We start from the raw sequence: 22,938 nt of genomic DNA on the forward strand, positions 1-22,938 counted from the left end.
GCCTAATGCTGTCCTCCTGCAAGCAGCTTTCTTTGTTTGAACGTCAGGGCACACCAAGAAAATTAATGCCTACTAACTGAATATGTAGGGCTTCTGGGGAAAAAAGATGTCATAATGAAAACTTTGCTGTGCTATGCATGCAACTTTGAAAGTTGTTCAGCCTAAAACTAGCATTTCTGGAGTGTCCTATGTCACAACTCTGAGAACATTCCTTTAACAACTTGCATCTGTGCTTGTTTCCTTAGAAGTCAATTAACAATAAACTTTACAACACAAATTCACATTGATCCTTGCACAAACCACCTGGTAACTTCTGCACTGAGTGAGTGTAAGATCACAAGTTGGTTGTTCTTCACCATAGTGTGGTCACTAAGGTGACCAGTGGCACAGAAGGCCAAGACACACTGCCACTAGATTCTCCCCTAAAAGCTTTGAGGACTTATTTCTCTGCTCTTGGAAAAGCCTATTTTGCATGTGTCACTAAACTTTAGCCCTTTCAGTCCTATCCCATCCTTTTTCTTCATGGTACAGATTTTTTTAAATTTATTTTTTACCTCAAACTCTTCCCAATTTTGTTTCCAGTGGTTTCTGCTGTCAGTACCATCAGACCTAGTTGCTACAGTCTTACTAATGCTCCTTGTCAGCTCGACTGTCTCTCCCGTCCATACTCAAGTATCCCTCAGATACTCACCTATCTGGTCTGAAAAGCTCCCTGCTCTGAAGGGATAATGATTGGAATACACTTGGAAAGACACTGCCCCATCCATCTGTAGGATCAACCACTGTAGCTGTCTGCATCAGATGAGAAGTACAATTCCCTTCTACCTGAGTTCCAGCCTCCCACACCTTTGCACACACTCCCTTTACTTTTGTTACAGGAAACAGACCCTAGCTCAGCCCATGCAAAATCAGAAAACCAGGGATAGTATCACATACACAGAGGGGGGAAGAAAAACAAAACAAAAAAACCAACACCACAAACAACCGAGATACTTTTACCTCAATTTAGTTCGTACATATAGAGATAGTTTTCCAAAACCTCATACCACAGCCAGACATGGGCACATTTCCATGCACAATTCCCATCAAAGTCAGTTCTCAATTAACTTTCAAGCCCTCAAATTCCACATCACAGCTCTCTTCTCAGAGGTAACACACTTTACATCTGCCTCATCCAAATTCAAGTTCTCTTTAGTTGAGGATAAACCTTGTGCAGCTCTTCTGGGAAATTTTAGTCAAAAGAACTCCAATGGGCATAAAAACTGGAAAGCTTCATTCTACACAACAAGATGTAAGTCAGATGAGAGTCATTTTATTCTGCACAACACCTTATACACTAGAGACTAGAAACATCTTTTTACAAGTATCATTGGTTGCTATGACTAATTTTGCTTTAGCTACTCACTTTTCTTCATCCCTGCTTTAAAATAACACCACTGCACTTCCACAAACATTCAGTATATAGCTAAGAATTACACTCAATATTTTTACAGTAATGAGAGCTTATTTATATTAAATTACATTGATAACACTAGCAACTAAAGACTTATGTTTCAACAAAAAGTTTCCAGGCTCCCAGAATGACTTTCGAATTTGTCAAGTAAAGATTAAGAAACAGCAATTCATGTGATTTCTGGTCACAACATTGGTTAGACTATTGTGCCTTTCCAAAGGAAAATTACAAGAGCTTAAAAATGTTTAAATGTATACAGGTATTCCTAGAAAAAACCTGAAAGACTAAAGGATATGTGGTGAGAGAAATAACATCTTTATTGAAATATCATAGTACCAAGTTTAAAACCAGTAAGATATAAAAAAAATCTTATTAAGCTTCTCCATAACAATTCCATCTGTTTCATAAATACAGTGATGTGTGCAAAACTCTTGAATTTTGACTTGGAGAAATAGCTCATGCTGTTGAAACATGGAGAGGAGATGAAATGGCCAGTGATATTTATTAAAGTTGAGGAACGTTTTTGTAATATGAGATGTATTTCTCAAAATTACATACCAAAATACTGCATCAAAAAATTATATAGAAGAGGTAAGGAATTCAGAAGTGCTGAACAGATGTAACTGAGACAAGCACTCAGTCCTGACCCCGCCCTTTTGGCACAGTATGTAACTCGGGGCTCACTCGTCGCCTGACGGGAGCTGCCGGGGCCCCCTCGTGGTCACGACAGACACGATAATCGGAGCTGCTCTTGTCCCACTTCATCTGCACGTTCTCAAAACAAGCCAAGCCAAGGAAAGCACCCCTGTCACCGCAGGTATAGAGAGTATGCCAACAGACCTTAACTGGGGCACAAGAATCTTTCTTACAGGCAGAGACTGCCCTGGGGTTTTCCAACCCTTATGAAAGACCAGATACCTTCAGCATTTTAAGTAAATTACAATTTGTACAAATTATCATATACCATTTGGAAACTCAAAGCTCAAGACACTGTTCCTGCAACACTGGACAAAAGTGAGTGCACAGGAAGCAAAGAACAGGACATGCATATAGTTACAATCCCAGTCCCCAGCCTTCTATGGCTCAGGACTTGATACCATAATGGTATCTTTAATATTTAGCAGATCAAGTTCTCTCTCTTGAGTTTGTCCAGTCTTCTTCTCAGACTTGTGAAAAGATTTTTGCATTCCTAACTCCTAGGTTAGAAGAGGCAAGAGGTGTTCTTATTAGACATAGTATTTCTCAGTTGTGCATGTAAATCGATGTATATAAAATTATGCTTCCTCTGTAATATTAAAAGACTCAAGCACCACTACCATCTGCAACTAAGAAACAAGGATCTAACAGATTTTGAACAGGCAGAACAGCTGCAAGCAGCTTGCTTATCACAAAGAATAACTCTGCTCCTCTATTACAGAGGTCATACTACGTCCTTGCTTCAGGACAGTGTTACAACTCACAAAGCAGAGTGAAAAGAGGAACATAGTGAGATCAATGTCACTAAGAAGCAAACTTGAAGTCTAAAGAGTGCCTCTTTTAAAGGTCCACATTCAAGCCTGAACTTGATCTTGCATTCTACTTGTTGAATGTGGAGCTCAGATGTTTTTCCTTTACCCCTCTCTGCCAAAGGCATCCTTACATGATCTAAGTCAAAAAACTGCCTTAGGTCATATTTATCGCCCATCAGTTAAACTGATGTAGGTAATTTTGTACATATTCTTCACCTCTGTCCTTTATGAAATGGACTGTTGTATTTCAAAGCTATCACAGACACTGTCTTGGGAATATAAATCCATAGATACCATGTAATTACCTATCCAGTTCAGAAAAAAGCTTGATTATAGATCTCCAGGTTAGATCAGGTTACATACAGCCTAAATTCCAAAATGTTAATTTCCCACGGGACCTGATTTTCTACATCAGTAAAACCCTCACAACACTTCTATATATCTGCTGCTTGTTGCACAACTTTTTCAAACTAGCTCATCTTCAAAATAACCCAGAACTTTTCACAGATGTGTCCTCAGTGTTCACAATTTAGGCAGCCCAGAATTATAGGTGCATTTTAAGCATTCATAATGCTCTGAAAACTGAAGATATGTCGGTGTTGCCAGATGTTACCTTTATGGTATGCTGAAATTATTTCCCTGGCATGCAGAACAGCTGAAGCTCAAGCCAACCCACTAAAAACCTTCAAGAAACAAAAAAAAACCGGCCTAAGTAAAGCTCAATTGTTAGGGCACAATAAGGGACCTCATTTCCAGTCACTATCACAAGTTTGAATGACACACAGATATCAGGCTTGAACACGAAGAGGTGTGCTGTTCTGATAAACTGAAATGAGACTTTTCTTTCTCACCAGCTAACTTAGCTCTCCTCTTCTTAAAAACAAAAATAAAAACCTTACTGCTGACAGTATCATTCTTGGATGTCCACCTCCTTCTACACCGTGTAAGAACATCAATCCATCAATTTATAACTAATAATTCTGTTCAGCAGCAGAATGCCTGAAAGTAAACTAACTTAGGACTAACAGTGAGCATTTGAGCCCTGCAGCTTGAATACTGGTGCTTTTATTAGTGTTTTCAAAATGAGGTAATAGGTCTTCTAGCAGGAACATCATCAAACTGTCAGGAGTCTTATGGGAGTCCCATTAATATTTCTTCTGAACAGATGATTTAAGTCATTATCTGGAAAATACAAGAAGTTTCACTTAGACTGATAGAAGACAGGACCTGGTGACATAATTATCTCTGTGTCTGGAGTGTACATGGGCTAATTGTTCTAAGTCTTATCATCAGGGAAAAGTGTTTATCCACTAACAAACTGCTGCATATTGCATAATCCAGAAGCATTTGACCATACTAAATACCTTATTAAAAACCATTCTGTTAGGCTTAATATTAGCTCACAGGCCAATCTCACAAAACTACAGTGAGTAATTACAAATTCAGGTACCTCTATTTAGCACAGACTTCTGAGCAGCTTTCCAACACTTATAGCAGTTTTTCAGTGTTCAGCAGACATTACTTTATTTGCCAAACAATATCAGACTGCAGAATTGCTCTTACTGTTGGTAGATCAATAATGACATGGGATAAGTCATTATCTCCGTGGCAACAGAATGGCAGCTGTTGGAGGAATATTGCGCATGGTGCTGCTGCTCCTCTGACAGGCAATGCCTCGGCTTCCTCACACAGGTGCTCTCTCTGCAAGCCTGGTGTGCCCAGGGTACCAGCAACCAAGGGCACCTCTTCGACTACAGAGGATTAAGCTACAACTGTGGTTGGTTATGTTATACTGGAAAGAGCATATCCTCACATGGCTCTGTTATTCTTGAGTCTGGTGTCCTTGTGTCACTTATTTCTAATGAACCATCCCCTTGTAGAAATAGTTGGGACAAAATTCAGGGAGGCAAATACTAGAGCCCTGTTCATAGCTGAATATTTTGTTGAAAGAAAGCATTTAGTTGTCTTTAAGAATAGAAAGATATCTTTCTTTTTAATCAATTTTGATTTCATTCCACTCTGACTCCCCAGCATCTAAAACTGGCAGGAGCCTTTGATTAAAATTACAAAACAGACCACTTGGGCTGTTACACTTAACACTTGTTATGTCTCTTTATATTAAAACAGTTAAACAAATAGAAAAGCACACCTATGCTCCTCATAAGTTACTGCAGTTTCATCTAGCACAAAGTGGACACATTTTTCCTCATATTGCACAACCTTTGCCATGTTAATCACGACACATTAACCACAGAAAGCAAACACTTCTCTGTGTCTTTATCAACACGACTGAGCCTGGCTGTGATGTTCTGCTGAAATCAAAATGAACTGACGCACAAAATACACAATGTTCATCAGCTACACAACATGTGAACTTGGCCTTCAAATTAACTGTAAGAAAGTATTTCTTCATAAATACATCTACTTTCAAATAGTGCAGCAACACTTTTATTATTCATAAGCTATTGACATGAGATGATAAAGTGCAAGTTTGGCACAATTCCCTTTGGAATGTGTTCTAATTAAATATAAATAAAAGGCATCAGAAGTGATGCCTGAGGGTGATTTCATAAAAAATGAAAACAAAGTTGTCACTCAAGCATCATCTGGATACCACAAAAAACAAAGCTAGGCAAGCAGTCTTCTGAATGCTGAAGACAAGCCAATCTTGTTTGTAAAGCTCTCACAGGAGCAGAGCTGGATGGTAAAAGTTATATTCCTTACAAATGCAAGTAACGACAAATGGCCATTAATATACCAGAAGTCTGGAAATTACAGGTGCAATGGAAATTAATACTCAGAAACACACTTTGACTTGTTATTTGTGAGAGACTGTATTTCAGTACAGAGGAAAACTTTCCAACATTTTTCTTCTACTTACAGGATGGGCCCTGCTTCAGGAGACCTCCATGTTCTGCACCAAGTTCTTGGAAAGAATAAAGGATCTGCCCCGGAGCTCAGGCACAGCTGGCTGCAGGACATGCTCCAAATCCAGCACTTCCCTGGCTAACGTTCAGCAGCTCTGCCCGTGTTCCAGCACCGACTGAAGCACCCTTTTGCACGGGCAGCCACCCAGCCCAACCTCGCTCCCACCTCTCCATCCTGCAGCCACTCGAGCTGCAAACCTGCTCGAGTTCCCCCCCCAGCACTAAAGCTGAGCATGCAACGAACGGCTTCTTCCTCAGTGATACAAATCGCCTGCTTCATCCCACCAAAAAAAAAAAATCAACCAAAACAGGGCAACTGAACGCAGTCAAATCGACCCCTGGGAACGGCCAAAGCCAGCAGGGAGGCAGAGCCAGCCAGCACTTTGCCAGCTGCCCACTTAAAGCCTCCGCTGCCTATGGGGACAGGAGGTGCTGACTGAAAGGTCCCACCGCTGCCTCCTCCGAACCTGACCGCGCCCCACCGCTGCAGCCTCGCCCCGCACAGGCGGCCGATGCGCCCGTGCAGCCCCTCCTGCCCGGATCTCCCTTGGCCCTTCAACACCCCCGGCCCCAGGGAGCTCCACCACATCCTGCACCAACAAAGAGCCGGCAGGACAGGACCCAGACCCAGCCCAAGGGGAGGCGGCGCCCAAACACAGCCCAGAGCTCCCCGCAAGCCCTCGGCGCGCCCTCCCGGCTCTGAAGGGAGCGGCTGAGTACGGCAGCGGCCGCCCGGCAAGTCCTCCTCGCCCCCCGCGGAGGGCACGGGAGCCCTGGGAGGGGAAGGGCGGCACATCCATCCCCCGGCGGAGGGGAAGGGCGGCACATTCTGCCCATGGAGGGCCCGGGCGGGGGCGGCGGCCCCTGCATCCCCGACACCACGAGCGTCGGCAGCACCACCCGGAAGCGGAAGGAACCTCACGCCGGTCACGCGCCCCTCTGCGATTTCCCCATAAAAGCCCCGCCCCGAAGCAGTCTGTCCAATCGCGTCCGCGGGGAGGGCGGGATCAACCAATCCGCACTAGATTGACAACTCCGTCCCCCAATGCGGTCGCAGCGGCTCGGATCCCTCCTCTAGGAAGGCGAAGCCGCCGCGGGGTTGCTGGGCGGGATGAGTTTCGCTGTGTCCTCACGCTATTGGCTGTTGCCGCTGATTGGCGGTTCCTTAGGCCTATCCGAAGGGGGCGCTCCGCGGTGGCCGGTCCCTGTCCCCCGCCGGGCGGGCGCTGGGGGTGCGGTGCGGGCGGTGCGGCGATGAGCGCGGCGGTGCGGGCGGGCTGGCGGGTCGGGGCCGCCGCCGCCGCTCTGCGGGGCCGGGCCGGGCGCCCGCTCAGCCAGGCGGCCGGAGAGGGCGCCGGGGCCCAGGGCGGCGGGGGCGGCGGCTCGGGCTCGGGGTCGCGGGAGGCGGTGGAGCGGCTGGTGCGGGAGCACCCGGTGGTGGTGTTCATGAAAGGCAGCCCGGCACAGCCGCTGTGCGGGTTCAGCAACGCCGTGGTGCAGATCCTGCGGCTGCACGGCGTGGAGGATTACCGCGCCCACGACGTGCTGCAGGACCCCGACCTCCGCCAAGGTCAGCGCCGCGACGGGCCAGGGTCACCCCTGCGCGCCGCCTCCGTCCCGGGCCGGCCCCGGCTCCGCTGTGGGGGTAGAATTCCCTGTGGGAAGGGCCCTCGGGAGGTCGGGGCTGCCTCAACGCCCCTGGCCGCGGGCAATGTGGGAGCCGCGGGGCGGCCCCTGCCCGCTGGTCCCACCTGTGACTTGCCTCTGCTCGCTTTTGGGTGGGTTGGGTCGGGTTTGGGATCTTTTATCAAGGAGGCCCAGATCGAGGGGAGGAGGGAACGGAGCTGGGGAAGGGTCTGGAGCACGTCCTATGGGGAGCGGCTGAGGGAGCTGGAGGTGTTCAGCCTGGAGAAAAGGAGGCTCAGGGAGGGCCTTATCATTCTCTACGATACCTGAACGGAGGTTGTAGGCAGGTGGGGATCGATCCCTTCTCCCAGGCAACAAGCAACACGGCAAGAAGATATCGTTTTAAGCTTCGCTGAGGGAGGTTTAGGTAGGACATTAGGAGGAATTTCTTCGCGGAAAGGGTGATTTAACGCTGGAATGGGCTGCCCTGAGAGGTGGTGGAGTCACCATCCCTGAAGGTGTTCAGGGAAAGACTGGATGTGGCACCAGTGCCATGGTCAAGTTGATGTGGTGGTGTTGGGTCACAGGTTGGACTTAATGATCTCAGAGGTCTTTTCTGACCTGATGGATTCTGTGGTTCCATCTGTGTGTTAGTGGAATTTGAAGCATATCACAGAGATGTGCCATTGAGGTTGCCCTGCCCAGATGCCCAGGTTTGGTTTCTGTGACCCTCCCCATGTCCAAGACATCCTGGTTATCAGCTGAACACAGTCCTGTGTGTGGGGTGACTCTTTGAGATCAGGCTCTTTCTGCCATGCTGCCTTTCCTAGTTCATAGATACAGAGCTGTGTTAGAGACCTCTGAAATACTTTATCAAGTTTTGTCTTCCCTGTAAACAGCATGGTGAAATTTCATGTGTGGCTTGGACTGGTACTACTTGATTCCCAGCTGGTACTGCCTTCTGGGCTTCTTTTGATAAAGTAAAAAGTTATGCTAATCATTTGCACAAGAAGTATTTAGTAATAGTTTCACCATTACTGCTCAAGTGGTACTAGCTATTCTGTATAAGAGTTTTTTGCCAGTTGTGGAAACTCTGTTCTGGTAATGCTTGTCATCTTTCCCTCTTCTGACTGTTGAGATTCTATGTGGTTATTTGAAAAAGTTTTAAAGCAAAAAAAAAAAAAAAGTCTACATAGTAATTAGTCTTGCAGGTGCATGGCATTAACAGTTCTTGTCCAGAATACACTAAAATGTGCTTTAAAGCCACATGCTGGCATGTATCAGGTGACTTTCTTCTCCTGTGTTTTTGGTGTCATCTGACCAATTCAGTCTTTCATTAGTTCTTAGCTGAAAGGCTGATTTTTCTAGTCCTTGTTTGCTTTTCATTTCACAGGTATAATAGTTGGTATGGTATAAAAGCTTAGCTACTGGAATTTCTGTGTGATGACATATTTTGTTAATGAATGTTGATTTTGTTCAAGTAAATCTTCTACTGCCTTTGGCAGGTGAACAAATGATGATAGTTTTCTAAAGTTTATTTACATATCAGAATTTATTAATTGTATGGTTTACTAGAACAGACTCATAAACTAAAAAGGAGGAAACAAAACCTTGAAATCAAACCATCAGCATTTCACTTTTGGTTGAGGGGGCTTTTGTGAGCCCTTGAATGAGCAGTGCGTTTGTAAGTTATAGTCTCTGGGGACTTGACCAGATGAATATATAGTATTTTCTTTGTATGTAGCAGGAACATCTTCCTTTTGAGCACTTTAAATTTTTCCTTTACATGAATTCGGGCTTGTGCTGAGCATTCCCAGAGCTTATTGCTCTCATGGCTACCAGAGCTTTAAATTGAAATTAGTGTTTTGATTCAAACTATTTGGCTAAGCGATGAATGCAGTTATGGAGCGTACACTTGAACAATATCCTGCTGGTTCCCAGGTGCTTAAAGAAGTTGTTCTGTTCCCTTCCATGCACCAGCTTTGGCACCTGTCCAGCTGTACAGAGGGCCAGCTCAGTTTATTACCTGGAACACTGGGTGTGCAAGATGAACTAGCATTTTGTACTGTGAGCTGAGTGCCAGAGACAGCACCAAGAATGGAGCCTTGAAGAGCTGGGGAACAACACAGCCACTTTCAAGGCCAGCAGACTGTTGTACTGCTTCATCTGTATTACCTACTACACCCTAAAAAGCCTGTATGTGCCTGCTGCTATGGATGGCTGTCTCTTACAGGAGAGGACAGCTCTGCTCAAAGCTGTAGTTCTGTAAGTTGCCAAGTGTAATTCAGCAGTTACTGCCTGAAGGCCAGGATATGGCCTCAGGTGTTCAAAAGTGACCATGATCTGCACTGCATGGTAGTGAGGGGATGCAGAGCCTTTAGCTGTGAAAATATCAAGGACATCAACTAGAGAATGATCTGTAAGGAGATTGCTGTATGTGAGCTGGCCACTAGCTTTGTATTCACCTGAATCTGACTTAAGGGTTGGCCTATATCTGTGCTTATACATTTGTAGTAAGAGCAGGTTGTTGGAGAGATGACGATTCAGGCAGATCTGAAGTTGTTGTTGGTTTCTTGCCTGTATATATTGAAACACCTTATTTTTAGGTAGTTATAGTTCAACTGCTGGAAGATACCCTGTGCTAAAATATGGCAGGCTGTAAAAGTAGTACAACTCCCCTACTTGCCTCTTCACCTAAAAGCATGCTTGGATCTGTGAAACTAAAGTTACTGGTACTTCATGTGATTTATCTGAACTTCAGCTGAAGATATGCTTCCCTGACACAAATCCTTCTTATTAAAGCTTGGCATGCTCTTGGACTCCATGGCATTTCAGGTTTTTTGAAGCTGGCTCTTCCAGAAGTTAGCCATCCTGCTCTCAGCCAATGGGCAGCATTAGACTGGTTCAGGTCACCAAGGTGGCAGAGAAGCTTGAGATTACATACTAGAAAAGTGTGGTTTAAACTAGTTTAAACTGTTGTGGTGGTTCACCTTCAGGTTATTTTCACTGTTGCTTTACCAAAGCATGGGATGCTACCAAGCAGGTGGTCTTCATACTTGGTCTCACCCTTGTACCAGCCTTTCCTTAGTCATACTTGCTTTGAAACAGGCTGCCCAGGGAAGTGGGCAGTGAATCTCCACCCCTGGAGGTGTTCAAAAGGTGTGTGGATATGGCACTTGGGGATGTGGTTTACTGGTAAACGATGGTGCTGTGTTAACAATTGGACTCGATGACCTTAGAGGTCTTTTCTAACCTTAAATGGTTCTGTGATCTCCATGAAAACGTTACTTTTCTGGAGAAAGTGTGGTAGGAATGAGTGTCGCTTGAGTCAGTTCTTTTATGTGGGCATCATTCATTAGTGCTAGTGTTGGCAAGAGAGGCTGAAAATTGATAACTGGAATTGGGGAAGGGGATCTGAGTGTGCTGGGTACCCTTTTCAGTGATGCTTTGCACCAATCCTGGTTTCATAGTCACCTTAAAGTGTGCTGGCACAGCTGTAAACTGAACACTGGCCTGTGGAATGTAGTTTTCCAAAGCAAAGGGTTCAGAGCAGAAGCTGCAGCTTCTGAAGTGCAGCAAGTAAAGGATCTGCAGAGAGGGGGATGGAGATCCCTTGGGATGTCTGTATTGCCAAAGGAATCATCACAAATGCATATCCCGAGTGCAGCAGGAGTAGCCAAGGCTGACTGGCTTTAACACTACTGGAGTAGTAACAGTAACTAAGGCAGGATTTGTGTGGCCAGCTGAGGGGGTGTTCAGTTTGTAATCTGATTGAGTCCCAGAACAAAGGCATTTAAAGCAGCTTGTCCAATACATGAAATGCAGCACATAAAGCAATTGAGCTTGATCGTATTCTTGTTTTTATCTGAAGTTGATTGTCCTTGAAAGTACTATCAGTGCTTGTGGAGTTGGGTCCTTGAAAAAAATATTTCTGTGAAAGAATTATTGGTGTTACCTTGGAATGCTTGTTAGCAGTAGGTTTATTATGTAGAGCCCTTGGTTCTCAATTCATATTTGGCATTGCAATATCTCAAGAAAAACAAACCCTATGTCATATCTGCTCTTTTGAGTACAGTCATCCTCAAACACGTCTTAATGTTGGAACTCAGTTTTTCATTGAAACTTTTATGGGTTAAAAGACCTTTAGGACAATTTGAGCAGTTTTGAGTACTCGAAGGCCCAAGAGCACTTAAGAAAAGTATTGATAAATACAGGTTGACATCAAAGCTTAAAATTTCTGCAAATGGTATCTAAACAACTGAGAGAGGTTTTAATGAAATACTAAGGAAGAAGTTACAGGTGGTGATGAAGGTTAAGTTAGATGGTTGGCCTTGATTTATATGCTAAACTTGCTCTTTTGGGCTTTTGAAACATTGGTTGTCCACAGAATCTGAAGCCAAAATAGAATCTCTTAGCTGACAGTGTACTTTGTGTTTGGGAATACTTTGTCACAGCCATTTTTTTTTCTAGGTTGCTATTATTTTAGTGGATTTTTTTAAACGTACTGATATTTTACCAAGGGGAATTATTAGCTCTGTTGCATCTTTTATACATTAAAATAATAATCCCACTGTATATTTGTGCACTTAGACGTATTTATTAAAAAGGAAAGCAGTGTAAGTTCCAATAAAATAAGCATAATTTACTTATATGGTTATTTTTTACCTGGAGTATCTGGGGGTTTATCTGTACAGTATTTAGAGGTTAAAATGTTTTCTAAGGAGAAAACAAGTTCCCTTGTGCTTTCAACTATACAGATCTAATATTTGTTGTTAGTACTTTGACAACTATGCTAAAGCTCACCGGTGGTCTATAGAGGGTTGACTTCCAAGGTGAATGGGCTCTGATGTTCTGAAAAGGCACCTCTGTTGTCTGTAGGCTTAACTTTGCTATATGGGCTTTAATGCCTTTGGCAGAAGAATTCCAGGCATTGCATATTGAAAATACATAAAAATGTTGAATTCAAAACTTGTTATCTAATCAAATGCTGGTGGACACGGTATTAAAAGCATGCAGCTGTAGGATTTAGCTGTATCCTCTGCTACAGAAATAATGGCTTTGTGTGAAGGGTCATTTAAAAAGTGGCAAATTAGATACAGTGATTCTTCTGTATAATTTTTTATGTGATGCCTTTAAGTGCAAGCTGAGTTTCAATGTGCACCAGCCGATCAGTTTGTATTTTTGGGTGGTCTTAGATTTGTTTTCTAGGAAGTAAAGTTTTAAACTTCAATTCTGTATTTCATAATTGTGACTCGATCTGTTTTCTTTAATGAGTACTTTTAAAGAGACTTCAGCCTTTTTGCCCCTCCCATGGGCTGTAAGGTCTGGCATTGAAAGATAAAGCAGTTTTAAATTCATAAGGCTTCTACAGGGTTGAATATATCTTGCAGTTGAAATTACAGGAGCAAGTATAACTATGAATTCAGTAAGAACACAAAGTATTTTAAAGTCCCTCTGGGAAACATAAAGCAAAGGAAACAGTTATCAGTATTTTTCAATACTTCTCATTTCTGTAATTGACTGAAAAATCATATTTGCTTGTTTCCTGGGAGGGAGAAGAGAAACTACATTTTTCCAGCTCCTGTTTGAAGTCAGTATAGGAGCTGACTCCATATCTTTCAACCCACGTCTTTGAGTTGGAGTGAGAACCAAACATAACTCTAACATAGTTTTTTTTTCTGATACTGCTTTTGTTATGTATATAAACTTTTGCCTTAATGGGAAAGAAAATATCAGTAGTACTGTCCTGGGGAAGCAATGCATTCCTTTTAAAATACCATTCTATTCGGAGAGGGGGAAAACCTTTAATACTTTTTTTTTATCTTATGCAGGAATAAAAAACTACTCCAACTGGCCTACCATCCCACAAGTGTACCTCAATGGTGAATTCGTTGGTGGCTGTGATATACTCCTCCAGATGCACCAGAATGGAGATCTTGTAGAAGAGCTGAAGAAACTAGGAATCCGTTCAGCGCTACTGGATGCAGAGAAAGACCAAGAAAAAAAGTAAAATGAGCAAAAAAAGAAAAGTGCTGTGACAGGAATAAAGCAAATCTTTGATGAGAACTTGTTACCAATAAAGCCTTACGTACTTTAGGTCAAAGAAGGCATCTTTTTGAACTGACACTAAATGAATGTCTCTTAGCTCATGGTAAATGTAGTGATCTTGGTATTATGATTTATGGATATTGTGAAAATTTGAATATAACCACTGCACTGTATAACATACGTTTGTGGAAATTGTTGCTTTGAAAAAGAAGTAGTTCACTTCTAAAGCATTCTCTTCTTAATTGAGGTGGGAGTAAACCAAAAGAACTAATAATATTTTTATGAATTTTGAGTGTGTGTTTCTCTTTTCTTTGATACATGAACCTACACAAAGAGCATTTCATTCCCTTTCTTCTCTTGAAAAAGCGTTAAGTAATAGTGCATCAGTTTTTCTGTATAACTCCTGGTGATAAGACTTCCTGAAAGCCTGTAAAACTTGTGTAATCACATACAATATAGGAGAAAAACAGTTTTCCAACAATATAGGAGAAAAAAGATTATGAGAGTGCATGAAATATGCTTTTATTCCAAAGGGTAAAAATAAACAGACCTGTACAAATACATGTATAGTGGTCATTATTACTTTGTAACTTTCTGATGGCTTTTAAAACTGCTAAGCATTGTGCCTAAATATTTTATAAAACCTTTTCTACCTCTTGCAAAGCAGCTTTTCCCCCTGCTTATATAATTTGTGTGTTGTAGTTCTGTGTTAGTGCTCAAATGTGGGAATTGTTTCAGGCTTCAGTATTCTAGCTTGAAATAGTACAGGAGAACACTTCAGTTATTACTGTAATCTTGTATTATTTACTAGTTACTAAGTTATCTTTTTATATGTTTGTGTTTCCAAGTGTTTTCTCTCTTGACTGCTGTGCTTCAAAGAATATAGTCTTCAAACATGGAATTTACAGATGAAATGTTCATGTGGATGAGTGCAGCAGACAGGCTACTGAAAAGATAAAGATAAATATTTCTTTGTGGAAAGTCTCTGAATTGTCTATAGCTATCTAACTACATTTCCCTAAGTGAAAACAAATTGTGTTAGCCAGTGTAGCTTCAGCTCTATAGCAGTACTGCTAAGGTTAAAATCTAACCAAGCTGTTTCTAAATGCAGTTTTATTAATATAAACCAGTTTGCATGTGAATTAAGCAAATGGTTGGAAATAAACTGTATTTCATGTTGATTGTCTACAATAGTTGCTCTTTATTTTAAATTACTAGTGAAACTGATATTACTTTTGATTTGAAACCCAAGATGTTTTCCACTGCATAAGATAGAAAATGTGTTTTGGAGAAAGAAAAAATTGTGAATGGTCAGTGGAAGAGGAGGACAGGACTGGAACTTGCAGACAAGAGAGATTTGATGAAAGTTCCAGTTCTAAATCTCTCCTACCTAAATAAGCAAGTGGAGAAACTCTACGAGTACATTCTTCACAGAATTTGCCAAACTGATCACTGTAAGCTTACTGTCTGGTTTTAATGCAATTCATATCACCAGGATTAAATACAGTGCTTGTGTTCTCTGTGTATTCCCTTGTTCCTGACAGCTGCCCTGTGCCAGTGGAGGTGACTGAATGGCCACTGCCTGTGAATAAGTTACAGTCGGGGACAATCACTCGCGGTTTTAGGCAAGGAGATATGAGTGCATGATTTCTTCTGTTCATGGACCACACCATATTCATTAAATGCAAAGCTTTAGGTATGGGTGAAAGTTAATTCTGAGCATTTGAATTCAAATTAAATGACCTTTCTTACAGCTAATCTTTCACAAGTAGTTTTTGCCATTTGGAATGTAAAACAACATTTAGAAAAATAAGTGAATTTCAAAAGTCTTTGTTTAGTTGTGTCAAAAGACCTATTGAAATGAATGTACACAGTAAACAAAGAATAAGATAATGAAGAAAATTTGATTATTTCTGTTTCAATGGTTAACTCTTAGTCTGGCTACTAAATAAATCTATTAAAACAACCCCCCAGATTTGCTGTTTTGTAGATCTCTACTCTTCTGTTGAATATTTTTCAGTAGTATCTGCTAGTAATTTAACATAAAGGGAACTTTAGCATCATAAGGTGGTCTTTCTCCTCTAAGCAGCAATTTTTTTCTTCCAGCACAAGTTTCTGCTTTTAATAAAGCTGTGAAAGTTTTTCTACTTTCTCTACTTTCTTTTCCTCTTTTGTTTTTAATCATTTGGTTAAAATTTTGCATAACATACATAGTTATGTTTCTATCAATCCTTTGCCTGATTGGAACATGATTGAGCAAGTAAAAGCAGCAGTGATTCCATAAAGTGTATGTGACAAAGCCACAGAGTGGGTATAGAAACTTCTGCCTGCATTCCTGTGCAAGCCATACATTTCCAACCTCTATCTGCATGAGCAATTGCTTCACATATGTAAAAACACTCATGTTAATCCAGCTGTAATAAAAAAATAACCATCTGCTTTCATTGTAAAACTTCACATGCTCACAAAGAGCTTTATTTTGTTGTTGATTGAAAGTATTTTCCCTAAGAAACTAGTTCTCTGTTAGGTTGATCATTTTAGGTGAGCAGTATTCTGCACTCTGCTCATTATCTTCTACTGTCTCTCAAACTAGAGGTAAAACAGAGCATGTGCTTCCAATCCTAAAGGGATGCCCCTGCAAATGAGCCGATTTTTTTGAGGAAAAAATTGTGCCTCTCCTTGAGAGAATTGCATCTGCTTTTCTCATGCTCTTTGGCAATGAGAGAAGGCAACTGCTAATACTGGAATATGTGGTGACAATCAGTGGATGTGCTGAGCTAATACTGGGGGCTGGTGTGAGCTGGAAGGATCTACGAGGATCCTGGTTCAAGAGATGCAAAGGGTTCTGTGGAGGAAAGAGTGACTTTCCCCCCCCAGGAGAAGCAGCTTGTCACAGGACGTAAGGGGAAGGATGGGGGAAAAACCACTGGTGCTGCTGCTTGTCCTTCCCTGATTCCTCTGCTGTAAAATGAAGACCGAAGAGGTAACAGTGGTCAGGAATACACCTTGGGAAGGCTGGCTGAAGTTGCTGGGAAGGACAGCCAAGAGCAAAGATGGAGAGCTGCCCTTGCCATCTTTGGTGAAGAGAGAAGCAAAGCTGCCTAGTCTTGAGTTGGGTCTGTGGGGGTCAGTCAGGTGTCAGGGCTGTGCATGACTGTTGCCACCTGCAGGGCTTCCACAGATCCAGGCTGGGTGTTTGGAGCTGCCAGCTCCAAAATACCACACAGGCCCATTCCTGCTCTTTGTGCTCTCTGTGTTGTGCTGGGCAGGCATTCTGGCTGGCTGCTCCTCCAGCGAGATGCTTCTGGACCCATTCTGGCTGTATTGTCCTGCTGAGAGCTTACAGTGAGGTGTATGTAAATGCATGTAAACTATTATGTGGAATTGTTATTTTGTTATTATAGGGTTGTAGTGTGAATGTATGCCAAACTGGAAACCATTACCATAATTATTTACATTTTATTATGAGGATGCCTTCGGTGCTCTGGTGCTGAAAGGCTGAACTGAGTGGACCAACCTATTCACGAGATCATAAGTTAAGATAATCCTTTGCATCTTCTAACACTTCTTGCCTCTTACATACAAAGCAAGGTGCTTTGGTTTAAGCAAATGGGGTTGTTCATATTCTAAACCTTCACCAGAAGAGTTAGGGTTTCTTTGCTCTTCTGGAACTGGTCCTCCTGAGGAGCAGAAGGAAGCAAGTTACAAAGACTTGTTATCGCGCTGCTAGCATTGATTTGGGAGAATTAAAATAAGTTAACCCAGAAGTTACTCCTGAAGTTAACCCTGAAAAAACATCTGTTAACAGCTTGGGACATATTAATGGGTTACAAGGTAAACGTGTTTCTCAGCCCTAATGACCTTTTCCTTGCATTAATTTTACTAGCAAATTTTGGTTGTGGTCAATATTCTCCATTGCTTGTCTGCTCCAATAAAATAAGTTTGTACCATCTAAATGCCCTGAAATATGTAAGTGCCTCCATTTTAGGTCTGACAACATTGAGACTTATTTTCATGTTCTCACTGAGATGGGCTAGAAATATTTGGCAGGACTTTTCTGGGAGCCTGTTGATACTAACAAAATGCATAAAAAACAATCAAACATGGAAACATGAAATAAAGGAATTGTACCAAGGAAAATCTCTCCTGAGCTGGGACCAAGAATCCCAGCAAGGCCCTGGCTGTGCCTGCATCTAAGAAGGGCAATATTAAAAAGCAGAGTTGGCAGCCTCAGCAGTAAATTCCTGACTAATCTGATTTGCATGTCCCTTCTGCAGAAACCAGATTTTCTAACACAGGAGTTTTCAACACTCATATTTTACAGGATTGTGTAAGAAAAAAACACTCATTAGTTACAAGATACATGTTACCTGTTAAAGAGTCTGTGAGCAAAGGTGGAAAGACACTACGGAAAGGTAAAAAGAGTTGAAAGGGTTTGGATTGTTAATGGTTCTTGGTGATGGGGTCAAGTTTACTTTTTGGCTGAAAGGGTTGAGATGAACACACTGTTCTTTAAGGGACTGTTGTTTATTATTTGGTTTGGACTTTTTCACTGGATGCTGCTTGTTTCATTTAATAGCTCTGTCTTGAAGTGCTGCTGTCTCTGACATGGCCTGATCATGGCTGTGGAAACTCCTCACTGATTTAACTACTTGAGCCCTTTCCTGGAATCTCCTAGGGAAAAGAGGTTTTAATTACAGAGAAAATAGGACTGATGTAGCTAAGTGGATTCAGATATTATTTTACTTTTTTTTTTAAATTTATCATTCAGTTTTTTGCACATGCCTTGTTTCTCTGGAAGTAAGGGAGTAGGTGAGGAGCAAAGGGGTTTTAGTTAGAAAGACCATGGTGCTATATAAAATCCATGGTAGTCATAGGGTGTAGCTGAGAGGAATGCACAATGCCGTATCCAATCAACAAGCATTCATATCTTCCCATTTTTGAGGATCACTTCTTAACAAGACAGCAGAAACACTTGCTGGACAGCAAGCTGCTGGCTTATACTCCCTTCTCAGGAATAAACGAAGCCTTTTAAGGGTGACTTTTATTTCTAGTGATATTAATCTTTTAAAACCTTTAGAATCAGAGCAAATATTCAACTTCCTAAAAGATGGAGGCATTCACTAGAAACTTTTCTGTAGCATGTAGAAATACATCTCCAAAGTACCTTTTTTACATTAAATATTTGCAGATGGTGATGGTTTATAAGGATCTAAAGAATCCAAGTGTTACAGAATTCTCAGAAAATAAAGAGAGCCCTCTGAAACCAGTGTGATTATTCAGAAGGCAGGCAAGCATTCTTTATTGAATTCTTTATTGGGGGATCACGCCACGTACCATGTGCCATCAGAGAAAAATCCTTCCATTTTTATTTCACCTGTACAATGCACAGTTGTGACAGGTACATATAATTTTCCAGTCTCTTGAGCCAATCTGTTCTGGTTTAAGTTTTCTATCAGAACATCTTGCTTTCTGTCAGTATATCTAAGTACACCCCTCACTTTATAGCTGTGTGTGCTATAGTTAGAATTAACTTGTTCTGAACCACTTTGTTCTACTGCAGAGTTATGTTCTGATTTTATCTCCTTGCTTGCTTAGATCAAATTCTCCTGTATCACAAGGGCCAAGTTCAATATTAATTTTGAAACAGCCTTGCCAATGAAAGGAGTTAACTTAGCAAACAACAGGGAAAATTATTTTTTCTTTTCTTTTTATTGTTGCAGCAGTTCTACATAAAAAGCCATGAGACCGCTCCTGCACAGACACTGAGGTGCAGGCACATGTGTCTGTTTTTGTAGTTATACGTTGTCCCTTCTAAATTAAAGCTTGTACGGGGGGCCTTACTTACCACCTTTTAAAGATGAGTTTCTGTAAAATTTCACTTGGCATTTAACAGTGAATTAAGTCAAAAGGAGCTTTGGAGGAATGTTGAATTGGAAAAAAATCACTGAATTACACTTTTTTTTTGCTTGTTATATAAGCACAGTCTTCAAAGCCTGAAGGATTTTATATACAATTTAGCCTCAAATCAGTGAAGTAGGACACTCAAATCTTTGTATACTAATATAAACTGAAATAGAGAAGTGATTTGCTGCTGGTACAGTAATAGCTATAGAGAGAATAAAGTTTTGGAGTGTTTAGTCTTAAACCTACAATTTAGTGAGTGAAAACCACAAGCTTTTACAGGGTCATCTCAACAAGCATTTTAGAGCTTTCAAATACACATTACAAGGAGTGTCTCTGAAATACTACTTGTCACACAGGATTTTGCCATTGGAGTAATACTATGACACCTACCATTTCTGTTCTTTTCACTTGTCTAAACTCTAAACAGCTCTTCAAGTAGATTTAGTGTGGTGGGTGTTTTTTGTTGTTGCTGTGTTTTGGGTTTTGTGTTTTGTTTTGTTTTGTTTTCTTAAAGAAAATATAGGTGTCCTCTAAGAAACAGAGCTTTTTGATTACTTCAAAGAGGATGTGCTCCATTAAGATTGGATACATATTCAAACCTTCTCAGCTCGGAAAAGATTGATTTTCAGGCTGGTATTCAACAATGTCTTGTACTGCTGAATAAAATATACATAATCTGGAATTCTTCAGTATTTCATGTATTTACTCATCAATCTGTGATGATGAGTCTCTCCACGAGAGACAAGCAGTAGTATGTGAAAGGAAACAGTTGCAAAAATACTGATAATGCCCGAAAGGAAAGCAAAGAAACTAAACATTTTCGGTGACGGCAGAAGAAAGCGGCGGAGGGTCTTCCTGGGGAGACGCTCTGGGATGAGCTGCTGGCAGCCGGGCGACCGGCCGAGGCCACCCAGGAGATGGTGCTGTTGGATCGGAGAAGCGGCACAGCCCTGACCCAGAAGCATCTTTCAATGCAGTCCTCCCTGTTTTCCATCTGTGTTGCATGTTACTCTTGGGGGTCCTCGTTTTCTTTTGGGAGAAGAAGGTGTCTGTGTTGGACCCGGAGCGCATCCCGGTCTGTTGCGTGATGCCATTCCCAGCCAGCCAGCCCCGCGCCCTCGGTGGAGATGACGGCAGTGTTTGAAGGCGATGTTTTTCCCTGGGACTGCGTGGCTGGCGAGATGGTAACGCCGAGGCGGGGAGCAGCTTCACAGCTCGCTGCCCTCACCGCAGCCACCGCCTGAGCAGCGCTGTGCCAAGCCGTGCCACAGCCAGGCGTTCTCCCCGTGCCCGTGCTTCGCTGCCCGGCGTGGGGAGCGCCGCTCCCGCTCCCGGGGGCTCCTCGGGGACCCACCGCCTGCCGGCTTCCCTGCGCCATCCTCCGGGGCGGCCTGTCCCCCCGTGCACGTGCCTGGGAAAGGTAAGCGCAAGGGCGGCTCTGCCGCCGCACGGCGAGGACGCGCCGGGGCCGAGCGTGGGGGGAGCCGGGGTTTCGCCCCCCGGCGTGCAGCAGGTGCGGGATGCTCCGGGCAGGGGAGCCGGGAGCACCCCATGGGACACGCGGCTCCCGATGGGATGCTCAGCGCCCGTGCACTCTCTCCCCATGTCTTGGGGCACGAGGCACCAACGTCCCTCCTGCACCCGTGGGCCCCTGGGGGTGCACAGGTCTGTGGACGGCTCAGGGTGGGAGAATCTGAGGTGGCAAGGGGGAATTTGGGTTTCTTTCAGTCCGGAGTATCTCAGCAGAGCAAGAGGTCAGAGGGTTGTGGTGACGTCTTCTGTTGATTTGCTGTTTTACTGCCATCCTCTCCTTGGGTTCAGTGGTTTCAAATCTGGCCAGAAAAGATCAAGCTGGTCAGAGCAGGTCAGAGGATGCCCCATGACCAACTGTAGCAGCAAAAAGTCATCAGAGTGGGCATTTGCAGAATATTTAATGGAAGGGATCGGCAAAAGGCCTTTCCCTATCTGCAAGAGGGCTTGTGTCTCTAAGTATTTCTGCATGGATAGCCAGGCAATAGTCAGGGGTTTGTACGTGACATAAATCAGCAACTCTAACTTCCCAACTCTTCTGCTGGAGCTCTTTTCTTTTTGAATGGGTATAACCAAAATTAGGTCTTCCTACATGCAGGCAGAGATGCCAAAGGCAAAGCCTCCTCCACGTATCTGGGTGGGTTACAAGGCCTCACTAAGTGCAGCCACTGTCCTGCTATGAAGCCATTTTGAGTTTGTTGCCCATATCTCTCTGTGGTTGAACTGAACGGTGGCAGCAAAGTGGTCGGTGAGGAAAGAACTATCACGGGGAGGATGGATGAACCACCCTTGGAGTGGACCCACTGGGCAGGCCAGTGGTATAAGGATTTGAGGATTAGGTCTGTTGTGCTGCATTTCAACTCCTCTTTCTAAATCATTAACAGCAATTCAATGGCTAGAGGTAGGATTTTTTTTTTTTAATTTGTTTTTAACAATAAATGTTAAAGCTCAGCTGACACTTCGTGGGGGCTTTTGCTATATGAGTAATGTTTTGGCAGTGCATGAGTGCATGAGCTAGGTAAGGAAGGAATTGAGGAACTCTGCTGTTTAGAAGTATTTAAGTGTGTCAGCAGAAGGAAACCAGAAGAAAATACAGAAGAACAACAGTTTAGGAAGGAACATAACAGAAATTAAGTAGTCTGAAGCAAGCCTATTCAAATACCTTTGTTTTTCACATGAACTTGAGGTACAGTTCATCTTACTCTGCTGAAGAACTGCCAAGTTTTTAGGCAGGAGCTGGATGCTGCTTGGGCCTGAGGAGTGAGTGCTGTGAGCTGGAGATGGTTTAGAGCTCAGGCCACAACTTTAACTTGATCAAAATGGTCCTGCATAGTTCTGTCTCAGATAGATAAGCTCTTCCTACGTATTAAAGAAAAATCTCAGCAAGCAGTAAGTTACATATTCTGTTTTGCACTAGACTCTTGGATAAAATAAAGTGCTAAGGATCAGCACACCGACTCAAACCTAGGAGACCTCTCTCCTCTGAGACCCCAAACCACCCAGCCATAGTGCCAGGCCTCCTTTCAAACCCAGAAACTTTGTAATTCTTTCTGAGCCAGGAACCCCTGCCCCAACAAGTGGGAGAGTGTTCCCTCTTCTCTGCCTGGTGGCCGAGTGCTTCATTTGAGATGGGCAATGCTGACTTGACTTCCCTCCCATGCAGCCTTTTCATGTCTGGAAGCAAGTACTCTAATCACTAAATCACTGCACTATTGCAGGCAAGCACCTTCCACCACCAGGTTGCTACTGATATCAATTACACACCCCATGTTTGCCAGCTACTGTCCAATTCTTGCTTTTGGAAAGTCTTAAAACAGTGGCTAGGTACCTTTTTTTCCAGCTTGGTCCAGAGCCATAAGTAGGTATGAAATATCAGATCAAAATGCCCCATTTTTAGACCCTGTCATACTGATTTTTGGTTCTAATCTTAAGCAATATG

At 42.9% G+C, this 22,938-nt stretch overlaps 2 protein-coding genes, 1 long non-coding RNA gene and 1 other non-coding gene across 7 annotated transcripts in view; 3 read left to right on the forward strand and 1 right to left on the reverse strand.

The window, feature by feature from the left end:
* Positions 1–4,447: 4,447 nt before the first annotated feature.
* LOC135416831 (small Cajal body-specific RNA 13) lies at positions 4,448–4,721 on the reverse strand. Its single transcript, XR_010431768.1, has one exon. It is a non-coding gene; the product is annotated as a small Cajal body-specific RNA 13 (non-coding RNA).
* A 2,386-nt stretch (positions 4,722–7,107) lies between these two features.
* On the forward strand, positions 7,108–15,528 carry GLRX5 (glutaredoxin 5). Its single transcript, XM_064659078.1, has 2 exons — positions 7,108–7,458; positions 13,346–15,528. Exons 1-2 carry the CDS (start codon positions 7,143–7,145, stop codon positions 13,522–13,524), a joined length of 495 nt encoding a protein of 164 aa, XP_064515148.1. The 5' UTR covers positions 7,108–7,142; the 3' UTR covers positions 13,525–15,528.
* On the forward strand, positions 7,469–9,780 carry LOC135416216 (uncharacterized). The gene is made up of 2 exons (XR_010431487.1): positions 7,469–8,227; positions 9,495–9,780. It is a non-coding gene; the product is annotated as an uncharacterized LOC135416216 (long non-coding RNA).
* A 4,926-nt stretch (positions 15,529–20,454) lies between the features above and the next one.
* Positions 20,455–22,938, forward strand: part of TUNAR (TCL1 upstream neural differentiation-associated RNA) — a 166,093-nt gene continuing 163,609 nt past the window's right edge. For 3 of the 4 annotated variants that reach the window (XM_064659082.1, XM_064659081.1, XM_064659083.1), the window contains exon 1: positions 20,463–20,889. The gene's annotated coding sequence lies outside the window, so the exon portion shown is untranslated. Of the gene's footprint in view, positions 20,890–22,938 lie in introns of all 4 variants that reach the window. The other variant, XM_064659086.1, reaches the window with a different exon arrangement.

This window comes from Pseudopipra pipra, chromosome 6, assembly GCF_036250125.1.
Source record: "Pseudopipra pipra isolate bDixPip1 chromosome 6, bDixPip1.hap1, whole genome shotgun sequence".
NCBI classification, from domain to species: domain Eukaryota; kingdom Metazoa; phylum Chordata; class Aves; order Passeriformes; family Pipridae; genus Pseudopipra; species Pseudopipra pipra.